The 25,000-nt window shown below is 40.2% G+C and overlaps 1 protein-coding gene across 5 annotated transcripts in view; it reads left to right on the top strand.

Annotated features, from left to right (window-relative positions):
* Window positions 1-25,000, top strand: part of LOC106089523 (protein still life, isoforms C/SIF type 2) — a 257,942-nt gene that overhangs the window by 163,130 nt on the left and 69,812 nt on the right. For all 5 annotated transcript variants that reach the window (XM_059364211.1, XM_059364208.1, XM_059364213.1 and 2 more), the window contains one exon: window positions 15,402-15,629. In XM_059364211.1, coding sequence (XP_059220194.1) covers window positions 15,402-15,629 — 228 coding nt within the window. The remainder of the gene's footprint in view (window positions 1-15,401; window positions 15,630-25,000) is intronic.

Genomic DNA, 25,000 nt, shown 5'->3' with positions numbered 1-25,000 from the left:
CCCCATTCATTCAATTATTGGCAAATTTTTAATAACATTTGCTATATGATTTATTGTATACAAATTCAAATCTCTATCAAAAATGTGTGGATATATGAATGTGTGTTACCTTCGTCGCACACACCACTTGTCGATTTTCCTATTCGTTTTGGCAAATTAGCCTTGGGGCCACTATTTCAGCTATTGCTGAAAATTTGCATAATTGAGGTGTGGAAAGTGTAAAATTTAAATAAATTCCCCATAACTGCAATTGTTTTCACACCCACACTGTGAGGGAAAAAGCCGCAATTGCTTTTGCAAATAAAATTAGAAGTGCTGTCAATCATACGCACCGGTGAACCAATAATTACTATCAATCATACGCAATAGTGGCAATGTAAATATTTTCTGATTGGCTATTTACAAGATAGACAATAATAATGCCGCTTGAGGTATTTACTTGGGCATTTGAAAAATGTCACATATGTTAAATAGTGGTGTGTATTAATATCTATTGACATGGGGTACACAGAGGCATAAAACAAAACCTGCATTACATACCGTATTAAAACAAATTTTCAAATTTTAACTGCTCATCTGTTTGGTAAAGGTGTCATTGAGTGTGTTTGCACATATATTTAAACAACAGTTGACAACTAGGAGATTTTCCAGACTTTGCTAGTATCTCACGGAGAACAGATCTTAAGACCCTGCTTATCGACCAGCCTTAAATGGAAGCGAGAAAAGAGAAGAATATTTCTTAATGGTAGTTTTAGTGTTAGTTTGCGGACATGAATGGGCGTTAGAGTGTCCCAAAAAACAAAAAGTTTTTTTTTTGATACCCATACCTTCTATTTTTTCCTCCTGATCTCAAAAGGCTTACTAACTTTACTTTAATTGGCTATGACAGAATATTTGTTCCACTAGCCGAACGTAGAATAGCGTTCCAAGCGCCTCGATCTTCTGCGCTCATTCTAAAATCTCTGACACCAAGTTTCGAGGTGTCTCCCACTATTTGATCTTTTCATCGGGCTTTTGGTCGTCCCGGTTTGCGTGTACCTCCGTGTTTCTAAACTGCTTACTTAGTCCAAAGTAGCATCTGTTACTGACTGTCTCAAAGTTGTGGTTCTCAACTTTCTCCATTTTCTTTATCTGCTCGGTCGTGCAAGGCTTTTTGAGAGTTGAAACCATCCATTTCATGTTATCTCCATTAACTGCCAGACCCATTTTCACTGACTCCCTTTTGATTCTTTCAAACGCAGCAGTTACTACTTCCGGTGACCGACCTATGATATCGATGTCGTCGGCATAGGCGAGTAGCATGTATTCTCTTGCGATTAGTGTGCCATATCTATTGACATCTGCATCTCGCATAAACTTCTCCAGCAGGATATTAAAGAGATCACACAATCACTCCTTGTCTGAAACCTCGTTTGGTATTAAATGGTTGGGAGAGATTCTTTCCTTTTCTTACTGAGGAACGAGTATCAGGAAGTGTCATCCTGCAGAGTCATATTAATTTTGCAGGGATACCAAACTCAGACATGGCTTGAAATACCTTTGAACGTAAAGGAGTATCGAAGGCGGCTTTGTAGTCAACAAAGAGATGGTAGGTTTTGATTTGTCCTTCTCGGGTGGATTTACCAGGTCTAAAGCCGTATTGAAAGGAGCCCAATTATCTCATTGACTTTAGGTTTTAATCTTTCTTTAAGGAGACTTATTACTCTGTAGTTGGCACATTCCGTCTTGTCTACTTTCTTGTGTACGGGACATGCTGCGGTTCCAATCATCGGGTATGCCTTCTTCTAGTCAGATTGCGCAGATAAGCTGATGCATATGCTTATCAGAGTGTCGCCTCCAGTCTTAAATAGTTCAGCGGGTAACCCGTCGGCTCCTGCTGCCTTGTTGTTCTTTAGTCGGCTCACTGCTACTAGGACCTCATTCTGATTAGGAGGTAAACATTCTATACCATCATCAGGGATTGGTTTTGCGGTACCCTCTTAAATATATTAGCGCGCAAACCGTCGCCTCCTGCTGCCTTGTTGTTCTTTAGTCGGGTCACTGCTACTAGGACCTCATTCTGACTAGGAGGTAAACATTCTATACCATCATCAGGGATTGGTTTTGCGGTATCCTCTTAAATATATTAGCGCGCAAACCGTCGGCTCCTGCTGCGTTGTTGTTCTTCAGTCGGCTCACAGCTATTTGGACCTCATTCTGACTAGGAGGTAAACATTCTGTACCATCATCAGGGATTGGTTCTGCGGTATCCTCTTAAATATATTAGCGCGCAAACCATCGCCTCCTGCTGCCTTGTTGTTCTTTAGTCGGGTCACTGCTACTAGGACCTCATTCTGACTAGGAGGTAAACATTCTATACCATCATCAGGGATTGGTTTTGCGGTATCCTCTTAAATATATTAGCGCGCAAAGCGTCGGCTCCTGCTGCGTTGTTGTTCTTCAGTCGGCTCACAGCTATTTGGACCTCATTCTGACTAGGAGGTAAACATTCTGTACCATCATCAGGGTTTGGTTCAGCGGTATCCTCTTCGCCGCCAACATCGGACACTAGCAGTTGGGTAAAATGTTCTTTCCATATCCTCAGCATGTTATCTGTGTCAGTTACCAGATTTCCTTCTTTGCCTTCGCAGGAGTATGTGCCTGCATCAAAGCCATCGGTTTGATGTTTAATTCTTTGATAGAGATTCCAGACTTCATTCTGACTGCTGTACATCTCAATTCGCTCACACTCACGTCTTTCCATTTCCTTTTTCTTTCTGCAGAATAGACGTTTCTCCTCTCTCTTTTTCTCCCGATACCTCTCATTCATCTGGTAGCGTTGCTACTGATTGCAGGGCCGTTCTATATGCCGCATTCTTGGCTTCAGTAGCATCTCGACACTCTTGGTCGTACCATGGGTTTCTTGGAGGAGGCTTCCGGTACTCAAGTATGGATTTCGCGGCATTTTCCATGGAGTGGGCAATAGTTTGCCATCTCGCCATTATATCATCGGAACAAGGAGTGCTTTCATCAAGCAGTCAGTGGAGTATGCCTTCGCCATTTGTTGTGTTTGCAGCTTTTCAATGTCCAGCTTCCATGCAGTGTCAGATCGTACTTTCCTCGCCATGTTCAAACGGGTGCGAACCTTTGCTGCAGGTAATGATCCCAATCTATATTCGCTCCACGGATCGATCGTACATCTAACACGCTGGATGAATGCCTTCCATCTATCACAACGTGATCAATTTGGCTCCTCCTGTTTTGATCGGGTGACAGCCATGTGGCTTTGTGGATATTTTTATGTTGAAATCTGGTGCCACTAACTACCATGTTTTTTGTCGCGGCGAAATCTATCAGCCTCAACCCATTACTGGACGTTATCTCGTGGAGGCTAAACTTTCCGACTGTTGGACCAAAAATGTCCTCCTTCCCTATATTCGCATTAAAATCTTCCAGAACGATTGTAATATCATGGGCGGGGCAGTGGTCATACGCTCTCTCTAGGCGCTCCTTTGTCTGCTCGTCTTTGTCTTCCGTCGTCGGGGCATGGGCACAAATAAGGCTGATGTTGAAGAATTTGGCTTTTATGCGGATTGTGGCTAGCCTCTCATCCACCGGAGTAAAGCTGGAGACAAGGGGTTTTAGTTTCCAACTAACCACAATTCCACAGCCAAATTCATGCCTCGTGTTATGGCAGCTATTGTATATTTCGTCACCGTTGAGTGTTGTAGTGACGCCATTCCCAATCCATCGCACTTCCTGTAAGGCAGTAATATCTGCCTTGCACTTCTCTAATACATCCGCCAGCGCGTATACTGCACCTTCTCTATAAAGAGTATGGACATTCCAGGTGCAGATCCGCAAATCATGGTCCTTGGGTGGGGGTCCTTTTTTACTATTCCTTTGTTTCTCATAGCAGTTCTCATAGTTTGCCGGGGGCGGATTACCGGCCCAGCGCCCCAACCGCATGGGTTTTGTGGGATTGCACATGTATCCCTCGTTGTGGCGAGCCGCTTGCTCCAAGATCCGACGCTCGCCTCCAGCCGCCTCTAACCTGGAAAGAGACGCTGATGTTGGCCATTGGTTTTTTGAAGGCGCCAATAACTTGCCTCGTCATCTCGAGTATCATTGGCACTCAGTATTTAGATAAGAGCCAGTGCCACCTGACTCCTCACTGAGACTCTCCTCTCGAAAACCGCTGACTGCCCGCTGCCATAAAAACGGAGCTTTCCACCAACCGCAACCTGTGGAGGTGCCCGGTAGCTTTTAGCTAAACTTTCCTTGATAACGATGGACACCACACAAGTCGGAACTTAAAGTTATCTCATATCGGCCGGGTCAGATTTATATATAGCTCTCATATATATATATCGCCCGATTTTCATTCCTAGAGCCACTGCAACCGTATTTATTGACGAATTTTCTCCAAAAATTTTGTACAACGCTTTCCTCGTTTTTTACTGAATTATCGGATACTAAGGCATACTACAGCAAAGTCATTATAAATTTTGTCACCAATCCAAAATATACCTCAAAATGAAAATCAAACCACAAATGTCTTCATACATCGCAAAATACAAAGCCAATCTCGGCGAAAATTTCAAAATATTCAAAACTTAAAATCGAATATCTCCAAAAACAGCAGAGATATGGTATGATTCGAGTAGAGGTTTTTGAGCACCATTTAATCTAGAAATCTGACCAAAAAATAAAGATTTGGCTGCCCAAACCATTTTTTGAAATGACGAGGTGCCCATCTTAAGGGTCCTGCCAAGAGGCGCCCGGACCACCTAAGGCCTTGAAATTTTACAATTTTCGCGAGAATACCCCAGCTTTAATCACTTCTATCTCTATCCGTTATCAAATGACATATTTTTTTTACTAGTTTTTTTGTCGATTCCATCCCACTGTGCAATGTCACAAGTTTAAAACATCCTTGTCTCTATATCTTATATGTCATGCAAATGCAAAATTGCACTAAGGAACTGGGGCAAACTTCTCACAAATCAATGATTGCTGTCCGATCAAATTTTTAGCTCAATGACATCCCCTTTTTTATAGCCGAGTCCGAACGGCGTGTCGCAGAGCGACACCTCTTTGAGGAGAAGTTTTTGCAATGCAACTACCTCACAAATGTCGCCAGCATTTTGGGGGGGGGGGGGGGGGGGGGAATTCAAACTCAGGCTTTCAGCGTTCATAGGCGGACATGCGCTTGGTGGCCTTATATGGCACATTTTTCACAAATTTAAGCCTTTATAAACTGCTCATTAATGATTTATTATCAACTTTGATCCTTTTGCAAATGTCATACAACAATTGTTGAAACAACATCTCTTTGCAAATCGTGGCTGCCTTTGCTACTTGGCTTTTTCCCACTTCAAATGCCCTATGCTTCCGTACATACGGTACATATGTACCCTTTTTTTTTTTTTTTGACACTAAACTGCTTACGATTGCATATTTAATTGTGGAAAAAGGATGTGTAACCCTTCATCACATCGTCATATAGACCGGATGTAGCCATCACAGCATTTGCATTTCCTATCGAACTTCCAACAGGATGAATAGTTTTCCGCAGCACTTCAGTTGGAAGAGCTCTACAATTAACAGCACCCAATAATAATAAATAATCTGCAGGTCCACAACCGCTCTCTTTTCCAACCCCTCCACCTATGTGTGGGGCGGCTTAGCCCCCAAAACACCATCCATTTCAAAGGGCAGACAATCCAACCCATTTAGCTATGGCGTGCCAAAGCTTAAAGAGCATTGTTGTTAGCTTCAAGTTTTGTTTGCACCATTTCATTATAACAATCAGCCAGTCAGTCAGTCAAAAGACCCAACTGGTGAAATTATAAAAAAAAAAAATTGAAAACTACAGCAACTCTCGGCTCTTTAACGCGTACATCCAAACAACAACAACAAAAGCAATAAAATACTGATTCAATCAATGCTCGATTCGTTTCTTGTTGCGTTTTTTTTCGGGGTTGTTGACTGCAATAAAGCCAGTCCGGAAAACCGCAAAAAGGACTTGTTTGCATGCATGCTTTACATAATTTGTATGTACAACGGCAACAGCAGCAACAACAACAACAAGAAGCCACGCAACACATGAATATGCTCTCATGTAAGTGAACGAATATTTATGTATCTGCATAAGCGATCGTTCACACACACACCCTCACACACACACAAAGAGGCACACTCAATTGCCGACTTACTCATAAACACTTGGCATGGCATCTCCCCCTGCCAAAGAGGCAAAGCGAGTTTGTTGAAGTGTGTGCGTGTATAAGTGTGCCTTGTGTGTCGTTTGTCTCTTCATTTGGAGCATGTACGAGTGTATGCACATGGAATTATGTCCATTTACAAGAGACACACACACGCACACGCACACACAACCAGGCACTTGAGCTTACATGTCCATATGGAATAAAATCATGTTTCAATGGGATTCAACATACAAAAAACATGCATACACTCGCACTCTCTCTCTCCCTCTCTCTTCGCCAACACAATCTACTTTGTCCGCTTTAGCGTTCATTAAGAGGAGAGAGAGAAAAAAAAGGCAACAAAGGCACAAACCAGTGGCCAAGCGGACACTGACACTTGTAAATGAATATGTAATACTTGCAACAAATAAAAACAAACAACAGCAGTTGCAACAAACCAAAAGCACTGGTGATTTACTTAAACACCAGCAGGAGCCAGCAACAACAACTGTGAATTTTAACAACTGAAGCAATTATTGTCGCTATTGATTTATGCTTCAGCAGCACCAAAAACCGACACAGTTTCTGGTTTGTTTTTTGTTACTCGTTTTTTTTTTTTTTTTTTTTTGTTAAATTTATTCCTTTGTCTCTGCATCGAACCCATGGGGCTTTGGCCGGACATCAGGGGTGTTTAGCCATAATCGTTTAAAAGGTGTTTCCACCACATTTGTCTAAATGTTGATCCATCATTGTATGGATGCACCAGTTATATGAAAGGATGGCGGGATGGATGGCTGGTTGGGTAAAATCAATTTGGATACACTCAAATTCACATTGCATCAAATGAATTGAAATGAATGCGAAGCCATGTGGGAGGCAGAAACCACCATCCCTCAAAACAAAGCGCTTTTAAGATATCCGTTAATCGAATCGCTGTGGGTGGCTGTGACCATCATACATCGCCCCCATAGATTTTTCATTTAAATTCGTTATTTTCTCACCACTCGATTGCAAGCGTTTTTAGCCAAATTGAAGTTGTGACAAAACTAATTTGTGCCCAATATAAAACATAAACGACTGCAATGTTGCACACACTCTCATTCATTTGGATATACTATATTTGTGAATGTATGCGAGTTAGATGTAAATCGAACAGCAAATGTTATTAAAATATTTTCTATAATTGAATGAATTGAAAAATCTGAAAATAATGAAGCAAATTGGTTCATTTAATAAATGGCGATAGACTAACATAAATATAATAAAACCGCATTTAGTATGTTGCACTATTAGTATTTTAGGAATTATTTACGAATTTAAGCTGAAACAAGTAAAAAAGTGCAAAGTTTGACCGGGCTGAATCTTGGGTGCCCACCAACATGGACTTCGCCATAAATTTGCCATTTGCAACAATCACATCGGGAATTAATTGCGGCTGCTATGAGACTATAGTAGTCGCAAAAGGCAATCGGTATTTAAGGGGCCAATCTTATATATAAAAATCAATTTGTGTTTGTTTGTCGGTTTGTTTGATCAAAAAAAAAACGGCTGAACCGATTACCTCGAAATTTTCACAGATTGTGTCGGTTGGTCTGGAAGGACACTTAGGCTATGTAATTGTTTGATATGGGGTGGGGGGCGGACCCTCCCCCTTACCCCAAAAGTACTAACCAAAAATAAAAGTGGACCTATCGAAACAATATAGGATTCAAATGAAAGGTGCTCAAGAGTAGAGTACGAATTTCATAATAACCAGTAAGGAAAGGCAAAAGTGGGGCGGAGCGGACTATATAATACCCTATATCTACCCGACAATTATAAATTCGGGCAATATGTAATATATATATGTATATGAGAGCTATGTCTAAATCTGAACCGATGTTGATGAAATCTCGCACATATGTTAAGATCAGCAACGAAACAATCCATGCCAAATTTTGAGCAGATCGATTGAAAATTGTCCTTACTACGGCAATTTAAGTGCAAATCGGGCGATACATATATATAGGAGCTACATCTAAATCTAAACCGAAGTTGATGAAATCTTGCACATATGTTAAGATTAGTAACAAAACAATCCATGCCAAATTTTGTGCAGATCGGTTGAAAATTGTCTTTACTACGGCAATTTAAATGCAAATCGAGCGAAACATATATATGGGAGCTATATCTAAATCTAAACCGATTTTGATGAAATCTCGCACATATGTTAAGATCAGCAACGAAACAATCCATGTCAAATTTTGAACAGATCGGTTGAAAATTGTCCTTACTACGACAATTTAAGTGGAAATCGGGCGATACATATATATGGGAGCTATATCTAAATCTGAACCGATTTTGATGAAATTTTGCAAGTATGTTAAAATCAGTAGCAAAACAACCCGTGCCAAATTTTGAGCAGATCGGTTGAAAATTGTCCTTACTACAACAATTTAAGTGCAAATCGGGTGATACGTATATATGGCAGCTATATCTAAATCTGAACCGATTTTGATGAAATTTAGCAAATATATTAAGATCAGTAACAAAACAATCCATGCCAAATTTTGTGCAGATCGGTTGAAAATTGTAGCTTCTACGGCCATTTAAATTCAAATCGGGCGATACATATATATGGGTGCTATATCCAAATCTGAACCGATTTTGATTAAATCTTACAAATATGTTAAGATCAGTAAAAAACTAGTCTGTGCCAAATTTTGTGCAGATCGGTTGAAAATTGTCCTTACTACGGCAATTTAAGTACAAATCGGGCGATACATATATATGGGAGCTATATCTAAATCTGAACCAATTTTGATGAAATTTTGCAAGTATGTTAAAATCAGTAGCAAAACAATTCGTGCCAAATTTTGTGCAGATCGGTTGAAAATTGTAGCTTCTACGGCCATTTAAATTCAAATCGGGCGATACATATATATGGCAGCTATATCTAAATCTGAACCGATTTTTACTAAAATCAATAGCGTTCGTCCTTCAGCCATAAAAGTGATATGAGCAAAATTTCGTGATGATTGGACAACAAATAGGATCTGCACTTTGATTACTAGACTACATGGACTCACAGACGGACATGGCTAAATCGAATCAGAAAGTGATTCTGAGTCGATCGGTATACTTATCAATGGGTCTAGCTCTTCTCCTTCTTAGCGTTGCAAACAAATACACAAATATATAATACCCAGTACCACAGTGGTGGTGTAGGGTATACAAATTGGGCCAAAATACCTGGGGGGCGCCCAGCCCCAAAACCCCTTAAAATAGGTTTATTGGACGACCATGATCATGGTATTCAGGAGTAGATTACGAATATGGTCAGACAGTAGGAATAGGCTTTATACTTTATTGATTACGGAAGAGGGACGGACGCTCCCTTGGGAGGCTAGGCTATATAATTTGTAGATATCGGGTGGAGGCGGACCCTCCCCCTTACCCCAAAAACGCCACCCATATCCGAAAGTGGTCCGATGGGTACAATAAGGGTATCAAATCAAAGGTATTGGAGACCAGAAAAAGAATATGGTATTAAAATGTTGGGTCCAAGTACCCAGCGGGCTTAATGATTAGGAGCCTCCTTTTTTTATACCCACCACCGAAGGAAGGTGGGTCTAGCCATGTCCGTCCGTCTGTCTGATAACATCACGCTACAGTCTTAAAAAAAAGTTATTGAACTGAAACTTAGCACAGATTATTTTTTTGTTCATAAGCAGCTTAAGTTCGCAGATGGGCTATATCGGACTATATCTTGATATAGCCCCCATATAGACCGATCCGCCGATTTAGGGTCTTAGGCCCATAAAAGCCACATTTATTATCCGATTTTGCTGAAATTTTACTCAGTGAGTTATGTTAGGCCAGTCGACATCTTTCTTCAATTTGGCCCAGATCGGTTCAGATTTCAATATAGCTGTCATATAGACCGATCTGCCGATTTAAGATCTTACGCCCATAAAAGCCACATTTATTATCCGATTTTGCTGAAATTTGGGACAGTGAGTTGTGCTAGGTCCTTCGATATCCTTCGTTAATTTGGCTCGGATCGGTCCAGATTTGGATATAGCTGTCATATAGACCGATCCTCCGATTTAGGGTCTTAGGCCCTTTAAAAGCCACATTTATTATCCGATTTTGCTTAAATTTGGGACAGTGAGTTGTGTTAGGCCCTTCGACATCCCTCTTTAATTTGACCCAGATCGGTCCAGATTTGGTAATAGCTGCGGTATAGACTAATCCTCCGATTTAGTATCTTAAGCCAATAAAAGCCACATTTATTATCCGATTTTGCTGAAATTTCGGATAGTGAGTTGTGTTGGGCTCTTCGACATCTTTCTTCACTTTGGCCTTGATCGGATCAGATTTCAATATAGCTGCCATATAGACCGATACTCCGATTTAAGATCTTACGCCCATAAAAGCCACATTTATTATCCGATTTTGCTGAAATTTGGGACAGTGAGTTGTGCTTAGCCCTTCGACATCCTTTTTCAATTTGGCTCAGATCGATCCAGATTTGGATATAGCTGCCATATAGACCGATCCTCCGATTTAGGGTCTTAGGCCCATAAAATCCATATTTATTATCCGATTTTGCTGTACTTTGGGACAGTGAAATGTGTTAGGCTATTCGATATCCATCTTCAAATTGGCCCGGATCGGTCCAGATTTCGATATAGCTGCCATATAGACCGATCTCTCGATTTAAGGTTTTGAGCCCATAAAAGCTGCATTTATAGTCCGATTTCGCCGAAATTTGGAACAGTGAGTTGTCTTGGGCCCTTCGCCATCTTTCTTCACTTTGGCCCTGATCGGATCAGATTTCAATATAGCTGCCATATAGACCGATCTCTCGATTTAAGGTCATGCGCCCATAAAAGGCGCATTTATTGTCCGATTTTGCTGAAATTTGGGGTGTTGTGCTAGGCCCTTCGACATCCTTCATTAATTTGGCTCAGATCGGTCGAGATTTGGATATAGCTGCCATATACACCGGTCCTCCGATTTAGGGTCTTATGCCAATAAAAGCCACATTTATTTTCCGATTTTGCTGAAATTTGGGACAGTGAGTTGTGGTAGGCCCTTCGACATCCTTTTTCAATTTCACTCAGATCGGTTAAGATTTGGATATAGCTGCCATATAGACCGATCCTTCGATTTATGGTTTTGGGCCAATAAAAGGCGCATTTATTGTCCGATGTCGCTGAAATTTGAGACAGAGGGTTAAGTTAAGCCCCTCCACATATTTCTGCAATTTGGCCTAGATCGATCAAGATTTGCACATAGCTGCCATATAGACCGATATCTCGATTTAAAGTCATGGCCCCAAAGAAGGCACCAGGTGGTGGGTATCCAAGGTTCGCCCTGGCCGAACTTAACGCCTTTTCACTTGTTATATATAAGAAGATGCAGCCAATTAAGTTATACAACATTTCATATAACAACAATGCAATCTTTGGAAAATTTAAAACTTTGCTCACACATTCTCTGTGCTGAGTGGCTTCGTTCATTTATAGATTAAATTTATTTATTAAAATTCATATTTGTATCTAAGTGGAAGTTGTTACAAAACTAAAATATGAACGAGGTAAATGTGAACACACACACACACATGTGTGTGTATGTGTGCGTTCGTTCACATTTACCGAGGCCATATTTTACTATTCATGAATGTGTGAATATTGGGATTTAAATTTTGTGCATCGCCTAGCAAATACACATGCAATAATTGAATGAATAGAAAAATCTGCGAATAATGCAACAAATTAGTTCATTTAATTAATAGGCGAAGAGAGTAAGGAATTAAAAAATCTAGCCAGCAATTAAAGTTACAACAGGGGATACAAATATTGACTTAAATTTAAAATATTCCAAACATTAGTCCCTTTGAAGGGTGGGAAGTATTTTAGAAGTTGTAGCATGATTGGACTAGCTTTAATAGTCATCCGCTTCAATTGTGTAGTGAAAGGGTTCGTAGCAAATGACAGTATACTCAACATAACCACTGTGACACTGGGTATTCGATATGCGTAAGTTTGCAAAGCCCTCTAGTGAGTGCTATGTTGTAAGTCACACTTCAATTTCTCGAACTCGAAACTTCTGCTCATCTTTAAACTGCAATTAGTGTAGAAAACAATGTGGAATAATGTCGTTTGCCACTTACTTCCTTCCTTTCATTGTACAAAATGCGCTGACATTCTTTGTTTGCTAATAAAATCGCCTTTAATGGTGATGACCACCACCAGCACAACTACTATCACCTTGTCTTGAGCCAATCATGTTGACTAGAGTGTCCCAAAAAACCAAACATTTTTATTTTATATCCTCAACCAACGTAGCGCAGAGGATAGCATGTCCGCCTTTGACGCTGAATGCCAGGGTTCGAATCCTGGCGAGAACATCAGAAAACTAGTAAGGAACCAGGGCGTTTCGGATCTTGGAGCAAGCGGCTCGTGGCATTGACGGATACATGTGCGATAACATAAAACCCATGCGGTTGGGCCGCTAGGCTAGTAACCCGCCCCCGGAAAATTATAAGGATTAATTTCAGACACAAAAGAATAGAAGTACACCCCTAACGGTGACGACCCACGCAAACGAAAAAAGGACTATAATTTGCGGATCTGCATCTGGAATGTCTGGATTTTAGCAGTCTGGAGGTTAACATGTCCGCCTATGACGCTGAACGCCTGGGTTCGAATCCTGGCGAGACCATCAGAAAAAACCGGAAGCAATCTGGCTAGAAGAACGCATACAGATAGTGTGCTGAGGATATGAATGGCACATTTTACCCTGCTGCTCGTGTCCGACAATGGCGAAATTTAGAACAGTGAGTTGTGTTAGGCCCTTCGACATCCTTCTTCAATTTGGCCCTGATCGGTCTAGATTTGCATATAGCTGCCATATAGACCGATCTCTCGATTTAAGGCTTTGGGCCTATAAAAGGCGCATTTATTGTCCGATGTCGCCGAAATTTGAGACAGTAGGTTAAGTTAAGCCCCTCGACATACTTCTGCAATATGGCATAGATCGGTCCAGATTTGGATATAGCTGTCATATAGACCGATCCGCCGTTTTAGGGTCTTAGGCCTATAAAAGCCACATTTATTAGCCGATTTTGCTGAAATTTGAGGCACTGAGTTGTGTTAGGCCCTTCGACATCCTTCTTCAATTTAGCCCAGATCGGTCCAGATTTGGAAATAGCTGCCATATAGACCAATCTCTCGATTTAACATCCTGCGCCCAGAGAAGGCGCATTTATTGTCTGATTTTGCCAAAAATTGGGACAGTGAGCTGTGTTAGGCCATTCGATATCCCTCTTCAATTTGGCACAGATCCGTTCAGATTTGAATATAGCTGCCATGTAGACCGATCTTTCTATTTAAGGTTTTGGGCCCATAAAAGGCGCATTTATTGTCCGATGTTGCCGAAACTTGGGACATTGAGTTGTGTTAAGCCCTTCCACATCCTTCTTCAATTTAGCCCAGATCGGTCCAGATTTGGATATAGCTGCCATATAGATCGATCCGCCTATTAAGAGTCTTAGGCCCATAAAAACCACATTTATTAGCCGATTTTGCTGAAATTTAGAACAGTGAGTTGTGTTAGGCCCTTCGACATCCTTCTTCAATTTGGCCTAGATCGGTCCAGATTTGGATATAGCTGCCATATAGACCGATCTCTCGATTTAAGATCCTGCGCTCATAAAAGGCGCATTTATTATCTGATTTTGCTGAAATTTGGGACAGTTAGTTGTGTTAGGCCCTTCGACATCCTTTGTCAATTTGGCCCAGATCTGTTCAGATTTGGATATAGCTGCCATATAGATCGATCCGCCTATTAAGAGTCTTAGGCCCATAAAAACCACATTTATTAGCCGATTTTGCTGAAATTTAGAACAGTGAATTATGTTAGGCCCTTCAACATCCAATTTGGCCCTGATCGGTCCAGATTTGGATATAGCTGCCATATAGACCAATCTCTCGATTTAACATCCTGCGCCCAGAGAAGGCGCATTTATTGTCTGATTTTGCCAAAATTTGGGACAGTGAGCTGTGTTAGGCCATTCGACATCCCTCTTCAATTTGGCACAGATCCGTTCAGATTTGGATATAGCTGCCATGTAGAACGATCTTTCTATTTAAGGTTTTGGGTCCATAAAAGGCGCATTTATTGTCCGATGTCGCCGAAACTTGGGACAGTGAGTTGTGTTAGGCCCTTCCACATCATTCTTCAATTTAGCCCAGATCGGTCCAGATTTGGATATAGCTGCCATATAGACCGATCTCTCGATTTAAGGCGCACTTATTGCCCGATTTTGCTCAAATTTGGGACAGTCCAAAGTTACATGTGGTACTTTTTAATAGATCCAGTTGAGATTTTTAGATTCTAGCAGGAAATTCGTAAAGAAAATACACATTTATATGTCATTTATGGTTAAAACAAGAATTGTATTTTGTATCACTACCAAGGCTGTTGCACTGCATACGTTCGACTTAGAAATTGTTGCTGAATCGGTTAGGCCATTTTTTTGCAATCAACGTCGAGATTGCAAACATGAAAAAAAATTCCACATATCACTTTTATAGCCCATAGACAAACGCTTTAAATTTTGTCGAAAATCGGTTCGGCTCAAGTTCTATTGGGTTGCCCAAAAAGTAATTGCGGATTTTTTTAAAAGAAAGTAAATGCATTTTTAATAAAACTTAGAATGAACTTTAATCAAATATACTTTTTTACACTTTTTTTCTAAAGCAAGCTAAAAGTAACAGCTGATAACTGACAGAAGAAAGAATGCAATTACAGAGTCACAAGGTGTGAAAAATCCGCAATTACTTTTTGGGCAACACAATAGCTTCCATATTCACTCAACTTCATTCTAGAACCAAAAAAAAGAACCACATCCAACTTAGCACTTCATGTCGGCACGGGTTGTAGTTAACCAATCGCCTTAATATCTTATATTTCGCTTATTGGGAGGGTAGATATTTCTCTATATGGCTACAAAAAATAAATGCCATTTTTAGCCTGGGACAGTCTAATGTTGCCTACTAGTCAGGTCATCTTCTTTATGCTCTGTCCTCTTTGTCATTCATTGTTAATGACTGGACACCGACTCAAATGCAATACTGTGAAACGTTTTGTATTTATGATGTTGCATGAGGTTAATTTGTATTCGTTTTTTTTTTTCTCTTTTGCCATTGCCATCTCTTGCAGCTAAACTCCCGCGATGAGCCGGAAAAGACATTCAAAGTTGCCATGCCGGACAATGCATATTCGACCGTTTATCTACGTGATGCAATGTCTGTGGAGGAATTCTTGGCCAGTGCCTGCGCCCGACGCAATCTCAATCCCATGGAACACTTTGTACGTGTGAAGAAGCGACGTGACATGGAGGATCACAATTACTTTGTGCCACATCGAAACGATTTGATAGAGAATTACGTAAGTACAAAAAAAAAAAACTACCTCCATTCCACCCCCACCAGGAACAATCAACAAATTAATATCCTTGGCCAATGAAACACACACCTTAGCTTTTGTACAAGAAGCAGCTGGACACAATAACTCTGATGATGAGATGAAAGCTGCTAGATTACATTTTTCATGTCACAACGAAAAAAAAAAAAAAAACAAAACACTCAACAGGTTAACTTTCCGTTCTAAGAGCAATGACTTTGTGCCAAAAGTCTATGAGCTGGGCGAAATGAGAAAAGAAAAACTGTCCAGACCAGCGTTTGTCCACACTTCCTTTGAGGGCTGCTGTAGCCTGGCATTGTCTTGGCTGGCTAACTTTAGCGGCCAGCATGTCAAAAAGATGTCATACCCTCTTATTGTTGCAATATGTGTCTTTGTTGCAGCTGCAATATGTCCCCAAGTCCATCCGTTGCTGGCTGTCCTTCCGTGCGGTACCCCTCCACATAGGTATGTCTGTGTGGGTTTCCGGCCAAGTGCTAGCTAGCATCATTTGTTTGATGGTGTTGAGGCAAGGCAACAACCATGCCAGCATCCTGCCGTCAAGCATACACTCTAAACGCGAGAGAGATTGGTCAAAAGGTTTGTCCTTTGATCTAACAGCTATGCACCATGTCACCGTGTCATTTGTCGCTGGTGCCTTTGTTGTTCTTGTTGTTGCATTTTTCTCATTTTTGTATTAGCTTCTCAAAGAGACAGTGGCGCCCACACACACTCACACACACACACCCACCCAACAAGAACAACGACAACAGCGAAATGCAAATGAAATCTCAACACTAACAAGACCTCATAATGGACATGGCCAGACGACATACAAGTGATGGCGGCATCACCATCACCATCACCACCACCGCAACTACCACACACTCGAGTTCATTTTATTGGAAAGGGGTTTTGCGGTTTTGAGTGGCACTATCATTGATTATGACTATGACAACTCTTCGCTTCGAGGGCCAACGCTGTGGGTGGCAAACCAAAGTCAAAGGAAAAAAAAAACAAAACGGACCAATGGTTACGCCATAGCGCCATGCTCGACTACAATTTTAATAAACTTTCTATGAGACCAAATATTAAAAACCGGTTATTACTTTGCATTGCAGTCAAACCAAATGCGGGAATAAGCACAAATTAGTTTTTCTGAAAATACGATACACAAACGCATGACCCCTCCCCCCCACCCCCCAAACATCCCCAAAACGGAATCAATAAAATGGTTACAATGTAATGCAACCAAAAAAAAAAACACACACATCAAACAGCTTTGAAAAACTTTTTTAATTGAAACACAGTTATCAAGTAGTATTCAGAAAACACATACACACACACACACACATACACCAAAGCATCTTACAAAGCAATTAAATCATAAAAAAGAGTTAAAAATTGCTTAAAATGCATTCACATGGAAATTGCTAACATTCTTTGGTCATAAAATTGGAAGTGAGTTCAGCTTAAACTTGAATACATCTTTCAATTGATAATTGTACGAAATTGCCAACAATTGCCAACATCAATTAAAAAATATTCAATTCGTTATGCAGAGAGACATAAGCAAAATGTGCATAGAGTGTCACAAACAAATTTAGCTTAAGAGACTATATGATGCAGCTTAAGGATATCAATTATTTTTCTGAAAAAAAATAAAAAAATAAGTTCGGCCGGGCCGAATCTTAATACCCTCCACCATGGATCGCTTTTGTCGAGTTCTATGGGCAGTATCTCTTTTTAGGCATACAAAGAATCTTGAATAAGACCTCTTATGCTATTGTGCTATATCAAGTTTTAGTCCGATTTGGACCATAAATGAATGCTGAACATTGTAGAAGTCATTGTGAAATATTTCAGTTCATTCGGATAAGAATTGCGCCCTCTAGAGGCTCAAGAAGTCAAGACCCAAGATCGGGTTATATGGCAGCTATATCAAAACATGGACCATATTAAGCGCAGTTTTTGGGAGTGATAACAAAACACTACGTGCAAAATTTCAGTCAAATCAGATGAGAATTGCGCCCTCTAGATGCTCAAAAAGTCAAGATCCCAGATCGGTTTATATGGCAGCTATATCAGGTTATGGACCGATTTCAACCATACTTAAAACAGCTCTTGGATATCATAATAAAACACGTCGTGCAAAATTTCTACCAAATCGGACTAGAATTGCGCCCTCTAGAGGCTCAAGAAGTCAAGACCCCAGATCGGTTTATATGGCAGCTATATCAGGTTATAGACCGATTTGAACCATACTTGGCACACTTGTTGGATATCATAAAAAAACATGTCGTGCAAAATTTCATTCCAATCGGATAATAATTGCGCCCTCTAGAGGCTCAAGAAGTCAAGACCCCAGATCGGTTTATATGACAGCTATATCATGTTATGGACCGATTTGAACCATATTTGACACAGTTGTTGGATATCATAACAAAACGCGTCGTGCAAAATTTCATTCCAATCGGATGAGAATTGCGCCCTCTAGAGGCTGAAGAAGTCAAGACCCCAGATCGGTTTATATGGCAGCTATATCAGGTTATGGACCGATTTGATCCATACTTGGCACAGATGTTGGAAATCATAACAAAACACGCCGTGCAACATTTCATTTCAATCGGATAAGAATTGAATCAATTTGTGCTTGTTTTTTTGTGTGTTCTGAGTTTTCTGAGTCTATAATGAGAAACGGCTGTACCGATTTTCTTAAAATTTTCACTAATGGTGCATAATGATACCGTAGTGAAAATAGGGTACTAAATTTGTTGATATCTGAAGCGGGAGCGGACCCTCCCCCTTACCCTAATTTTCAGAAACGCCAGATCTCGGATATGGGTGGTGCGATTTAAGCGACATTTTGGGTGCTCTCTTACAGTAAACCAAAAACTAAAATTTGGTATCCCAATTTCGGATTTGGTATCTAGGGGGGGCACCTCAAAACCTACCAAATATATATATACACCAATCACGACAATATGGGACTTAAATGAAAGGTATTTAAGATTAGAAAACCTATCTGAGATTCATTTGTCGGACCAAGTGTTTGGGGAACCACCCCAACTCCCGGGGGCCGCCCTCCCTAAAAACACCCCCAAACAGGACCTTTTATGGGGCTCAAATAGAAGGTATTTTAGAGTAGAATACGAATATGATGTTCAAATGTTGTGTTAGGCTTCTCGACATCTTTCTTCAATTTGGTCCAGATAGGTCAAGATTTGGATATAGCTCCCATATAGACCGATCTCTCGATTTAAGGTCTTGCGCCCATAAAACGCGCATTTGTTGTCCGATGTCGCCGAAATTTGGGACAGTGAGTTAAGTTAAGCCCCTCGACACCCTTCTTCAATTTGGCCCAGATCTGTCCAGATTTGAATATAGCTGCCATATAGACCGATCTCTCGATTTAGGGTTTTAGGCCCACAAAAGGCGCATTTATTATCCGATGTCGCCGAAATTTGGGACAGTGAGTTAAGTTAAGCCCCTCGACACCCTTCTTCAATTCGGCCTAGATCGGTTCAGATTTGGATATGGGTGCCATATAGACAGATCTCTCGGTTTAAGGTTTTGGGCCCATAAAAGGCGCATTTATTGTCCGATTTCGCCGAAATTAAGGACAGTGAGTTAAGTTAAGCCCCTCGATATACTTCTGCAATATGGCACAGATCGGTCCCGATCTGGATATAGCTGCCATATAGACCGATCTCTCGATTTAAGGTTTTGTGGCCCAAAAAAAGCATATTTATTGTCCGATTTCGCCGAAATTTGGGACAGCGAGCTAAGTTAAGCTCCTCGACATTCTTCTTCATTTTGGCTTAGTGCCATATAGACAGATCTTTCGATTTAAGGTCTTGCGCCCATAAAACGCGCATTTATTGTCCGATTTCGCCGAAATTTAGGACAGTGAGTTAAGTTAAGCCCCTCAATATACTTCTGCAATATGGCACAGATCGGTCCCGATCTGGATATAGCTGCCATATAGGCCGATCTCTCGATTTAAGGTTTTGTGGCCCATAAAAAGCATATTTATTGTCCGATTTCGCCGAAATTTGGGACAGTGAGCTAAGTTAAGCCCTTCGACATACTTTTGGTATATGGCACATCGGGCGATACATATATATGGGAGCAATATCTTAACCTGAACCGATTTTGATGAAATTTTGCTGATATGTTAAAATTAGCAAGAGAACAATCCGTGTCAAATTTTGTGCAGATCGTTTGAAAATTGTAGCTACTATGGCCATTTAAGTGCAAATCGGGCGATACATATATATGGGAGCTATATCTAAATCTGAACCGATTTTGATGAAATATTGCAAATATGTTAATATCAGTACCAAAACAATCTGTGCCAAATTTTGTGCAGATCGGTTGAAAATTGTAGCTTCTGCGGCCATTTAAATTCAAATCGGGCGATACATATACATGGGAGCTATATCTAAATCTGAACCGATTTTGATGAAATTTTGCAAATATGTTAAAATCAGTAACAAAATAGTCGGTGCTAAGTTTTGTGCAGATCGGTTGAAAATTTTAGCTACTACGGCCATTTAAGTGCAAATCGGGAGATACATATATATGGGAGCTATATCCAAATCTGAACCGATTTTGATTAAATCTTACAAATATGTTTAAATCAGTAAAAAACTATTCCGTGCCAAATTTTAATCAGATCAGTTGAAAATTGGAGCTACTACGGCAATTTAAATGCAAATCGGGCGATACATATATATGGAAGCTATATCTAAATCTAAACCGATTTTTACAAAAATCAATAGCGTTCCTCCTTGGGCCAATAAAGCGATAAGTGCAAAATTTCGTGATGATTGGTTTAAAAATACGACCTGCACTTTGATTACAAGGATACATGGACTCACAGACGGACGGACGGACATGCGCCCTCTAGTGGCTAAAAAAGTCAAGACCCCAGATCGGTTTATATGGCAGCTATATCAGGTTATGCAACGATTTGAACTATTCTTAGCACAGTTGTTGAAAGTCACAACAAAACACCTCATGCAAAATTTCAGCCAAATCGGATAGGAATTGCTCCCTGTAGAGGCTCAAGAAGTCAAGACCCCAGATAGGTTTATATGGCAGCTATACCAGTTTATGAACCGATTTGAACTATTCTTAGCACAGTTGTTGAAAGTCATAACAAAACACCTCATGCAAAATTTCAGCCAAATTAGATAAGAATTGTGCCCTCTAACGGCTCAAGAAGTCAAGATCCCAGATCGGTTTATATGGCAGCTATATCAGTTTATAGACTGATTTGAGCCATACTTGGCACAGTTGTTGGAAGTTGTGGCGAAATACGTCATGCAAAATTTCAGCCAAATCGGATAATAATTGCGTCCTCTAGTGGCTCAAGAAGTTAAGACCCTAAATCGGTATATATGGCAGCTATATCACGTTATGGACGAAATTAGTATACCCCCATCCTATGGTGGAGGGTATAAAAATAAAAAGTCGAATATCCCTGAAACCAGTGGAGATATAGATACCTCAAGCTGGGTATTAGAGATTTTTGAGCACTATCCAGCAAAAAATTCAGAATTTTGAAAATTGGACCACAGATGAAGATTTGACCGTCCGAACAATTCCTCGGGGTTTCCAACTTTTGCCGGGGTGACCAACTTCAGGGGCCTACCAAGATGCATCCGGACCACCTAAGACCTTGAAAATGAACTCGATAACATCTCAGCTCTAACTATTTGAAATTTCAAACAGTTATCTCTATCCACAGAGGGCCCCGGTAGCCGAGTTGGTAGCGCGCTTGGATTACCACTGAGGGGTCGTGGGTTCGATTCCCGCCGTAAGCCTTGGTCTGTCGCTACTGTGGTATCACAATGGACCTAAAATTGTCTAAGTGAGTCTGTAAAGGACTGCCACTCTAGCCTAACCTAACCTATCTCTATCCGTAAATGGCATAATTTTTACAATTTTTTTTCCGCCTCTATCCCATTGTGCAACGTAAGGAAGACGCATCTACCAATGGCAATGAGCACATGAATAAAGAAAATATTCTTTACCTTGCTGATAAATTTGTTCATGTATTTTCTTCCAAATTCCTCTCTCCTGGTTTTCACGGGAATTATACTTCATCACAACTTTTGATCTTCAGGGGATTATCGTAGAGCTTCTGTTGTGCACAGCTGCAAAGTTTTTAATTTCCTCGCATCTCTTTTACCAAGCTGAACTTATTGATACTGGGAAACTTTAATTTGTATGTTATGTTCATTTAATTAAGTTTTAAGTATATCTACAAGATATGTGGCATGCCCACACAGACACATGTGAAGTATTTCCATTCAATTCAAATTCTATTGGGGAGAGTAAAGGCGAATAAATAGTGACTGGCTGTAATGTTCATTTATTCCTCTTTAAATTCTTGTTCAACGATGTGTAAGCTGTAATGCGAAGTATGTGTGTGTGCGTGCATGTGGACATGTGTGTTTGAATATATTTTCAGGCATTCTATAAATAGCTACTGGGAGTATTTTTACATACTTTGATGTAAGAATTTAATTCAAATTGAAAGTCTGCAGTTTTTTTCTTTAGGCAAGATATCAGGAAGATACCTTTGGGAGAAATTTGCATTGAAAGTTTGTCTTTAAAGAAAGAGGTAATTTAAAGTTATTCTAGCGGCAGAACTTTAGACCCCTCATTGGCGGATCGGTCTATATGGCAGCTATAACCAAATATGGTCCGATTTGGCCCGTTCAAAAACTTTACCTGAATGCAGCAAAAAGACGTATTTGTGCCAAATTTCAGCTCGATGTCTCAATTTTTGAAGACTGTAGAGTGATTAAACAGACGGACGGACAGACGGAAGGACAGACACACGTACATGGTTATTCGTATTCGCATTTTACGACGATCCGATATATATATATATACTTTTTAGGATCGGAAATGGATATTTCGATGTCTTGCAAACGGAATGACTAAAGAAATATACCCCCTATCTTTAGGTGGATATAAAAAACATTTTGTGTGTGTTTGTCGGTTTGTTTGTTTGTTCCGTATAGACTCAAAAACGGCTAAACCGATAACCTTGAAATTTTCACCAATTGTGTAGGTAGGTCTGGAAGGAAACATAGCCTTTACAATTTTTTGATATCGGAAGGGGGGCAGACCCTCCCCCTTATGCCAAAAACACCACCTTAAATCAAAAGTAGACCGATCGGGACAATATTGGTATCAAATGAAAGGTATTAGAGAGTAGAATACGGTAAATGATAGGTATTCGGGTGTAGATTACAAATCTGGCATACAAAATCAGATCGAAGTAATGGGAAGTCATCCTACTCCCCAAAACCGTCCCAAATGGTCATATTTCCCCAATCATGACTATATGGGACTCGGTTTGTTTATTTCTTCCGCAGAATCGAAAACGGCTGAACCGATTTTCCTAAGTTTTTCACAGATTGTATAGGTTTGTCTAAACGGAAACGTAGTTTATATAATTTTTATACCCTACACCACTACTGTGGTACAGAGTATTATAACTTAGTGAATTAGTTTGTAACACCCAAAAGGATGAGAGTTAGACCCATTGATAAGTATACCGACCGACTCAGAATCAATTTCTGAATCGATTTAGCCATATCCGTCTGTCTGTCTGTCCGTCCGTCTGTCTGTCCGTCCGTCTGTCTGTCCGTCTGTCGATGCTAACTTGTGTACAAACTACAGCTCGCAGTTTTCATCCGATCGTCTTAAAATTTGGTACAGGCATGTTTTTCGGCCCAGAGACGAAGCCTATTGAAATTTGAAAAAATCGGTTCAGATCTGGACATAGCTCCCATATATATGTTCGTCTCATTTTCAGTAATAATGCAATAAAATGGAAATAAATAGAAATCGGCCCAGATTTAGATATAGCTGTCATATATATATTGGATTGCCCAAAAAGTAATTGCGGATATGCGGCAGCTATATCCAAACCTGAACCGATCTGCGACAAATTGAAGAAACATGTCGAAGAGCCTAACGCAACTCACTGTTTCAAATTTCAGCAAAATAGGATAGTAAATGTGGCTTTTATGGGCCTAAGACCCTACATCGGCGGATCGGTCTATATGGCAGCTATATGCAAATCGGAACCGATCTGGACCGAATTGAAGAAATATGTCGAGGGGCTTAACTTAACTCACTGTCCCAAATTTTGGCAAAATCGGACAATAAATGTGCCTCTTATGGGCCCAAAACCTTATATCGAGAGGTCGGTCTATATGACAGCTACATCCAAATCTGGACCAATCTGAGCCAAATTGAAGAAGGGTGTCGAAGGGCCTTATACAACTCACTGTCCCAAATTTAGGCTATATCTTGATGGCCGCGAGACCTTAAATCGAGAGATTAGTCTAAATGGCAGCTTTATCCAAATCTGAACCGATTTCTATGAAATTCATTGGGCCAAATTGAAGAAAGATGTCGAGTTGCCCAAATTTCAGCAAAATCAGATAATAAATGTGACTTTTATGGGCCTATGACCCTAAATCGGCGGATCGGTCTATTTGGGGGCTATATCGAGATATAGTCCGATATAGCCCATCTTCGAACTTAACCTGCTTATGGACAAAAAAAAAGAATCTGTGCAAAGTTTCAGCTCAATATCTTTATTTTTAAAGACTGTAGCGTGATTTTTGGCTCTAGAAGTGAAAATCGGGCGATATACATATATGGCAACTATATCTAAATCTGAACCGATTTCTATGAAATTCATTGGTTATGTTGAGACACACAAGAAAATCGTTCCTGCCAAATTTCGAGAAAATCGGTTAACAAATTTGAACTTTATAGCAATATTTCTCAAGATCAGACGAACATATATATGGGAGCTATAGTAAATACATGGTCCTACATTTGGATATCAAATTCGTATTCTACTTCCAAAATACCTTTATTTGAGTCCCATATTGCGATGGTGAGTAAAAAATTGCTGTTTGTGGGGTATTTTGGAAAAGGGGTAGACCCCCAGAAAATTAGTCCCGAAAGTGGGTATCAATTCTTGCTCTACCCCCCAATACCTGTCATTTAAGCTCCACATTGACATGTTCGGTAAATTTGCCTGATTTAGGAGTGTTTTGGGGACTGGGGTGGTCCCCCAAACACTAAGCCCGGAAAATATATCAGCAACGTGCTCTATTCTCATATATCTATATATCATTTATATGAACCCCATATTGCCATTGGCCTCAAAATTGGATATCAAATTCGTTTTCTAATCTCATTTAAACTCCTTTTGGCAAAAGTCAGCAAATATGTCCGGTTTGGGGTATTGGTCCTAAAAACTATAAATATTTAGTTCCAGTCTCTTTAAGACCCAAATAGTTTTGGTGAGCAAA

Source organism: Stomoxys calcitrans, chromosome 1, assembly GCF_963082655.1.
Source record: "Stomoxys calcitrans chromosome 1, idStoCalc2.1, whole genome shotgun sequence".
Taxonomy (NCBI): domain Eukaryota; kingdom Metazoa; phylum Arthropoda; class Insecta; order Diptera; family Muscidae; genus Stomoxys; species Stomoxys calcitrans.
Note: the sequence above shows the minus strand (reverse complement) of the source record. Positions and strands in the feature narration are given on the sequence as shown.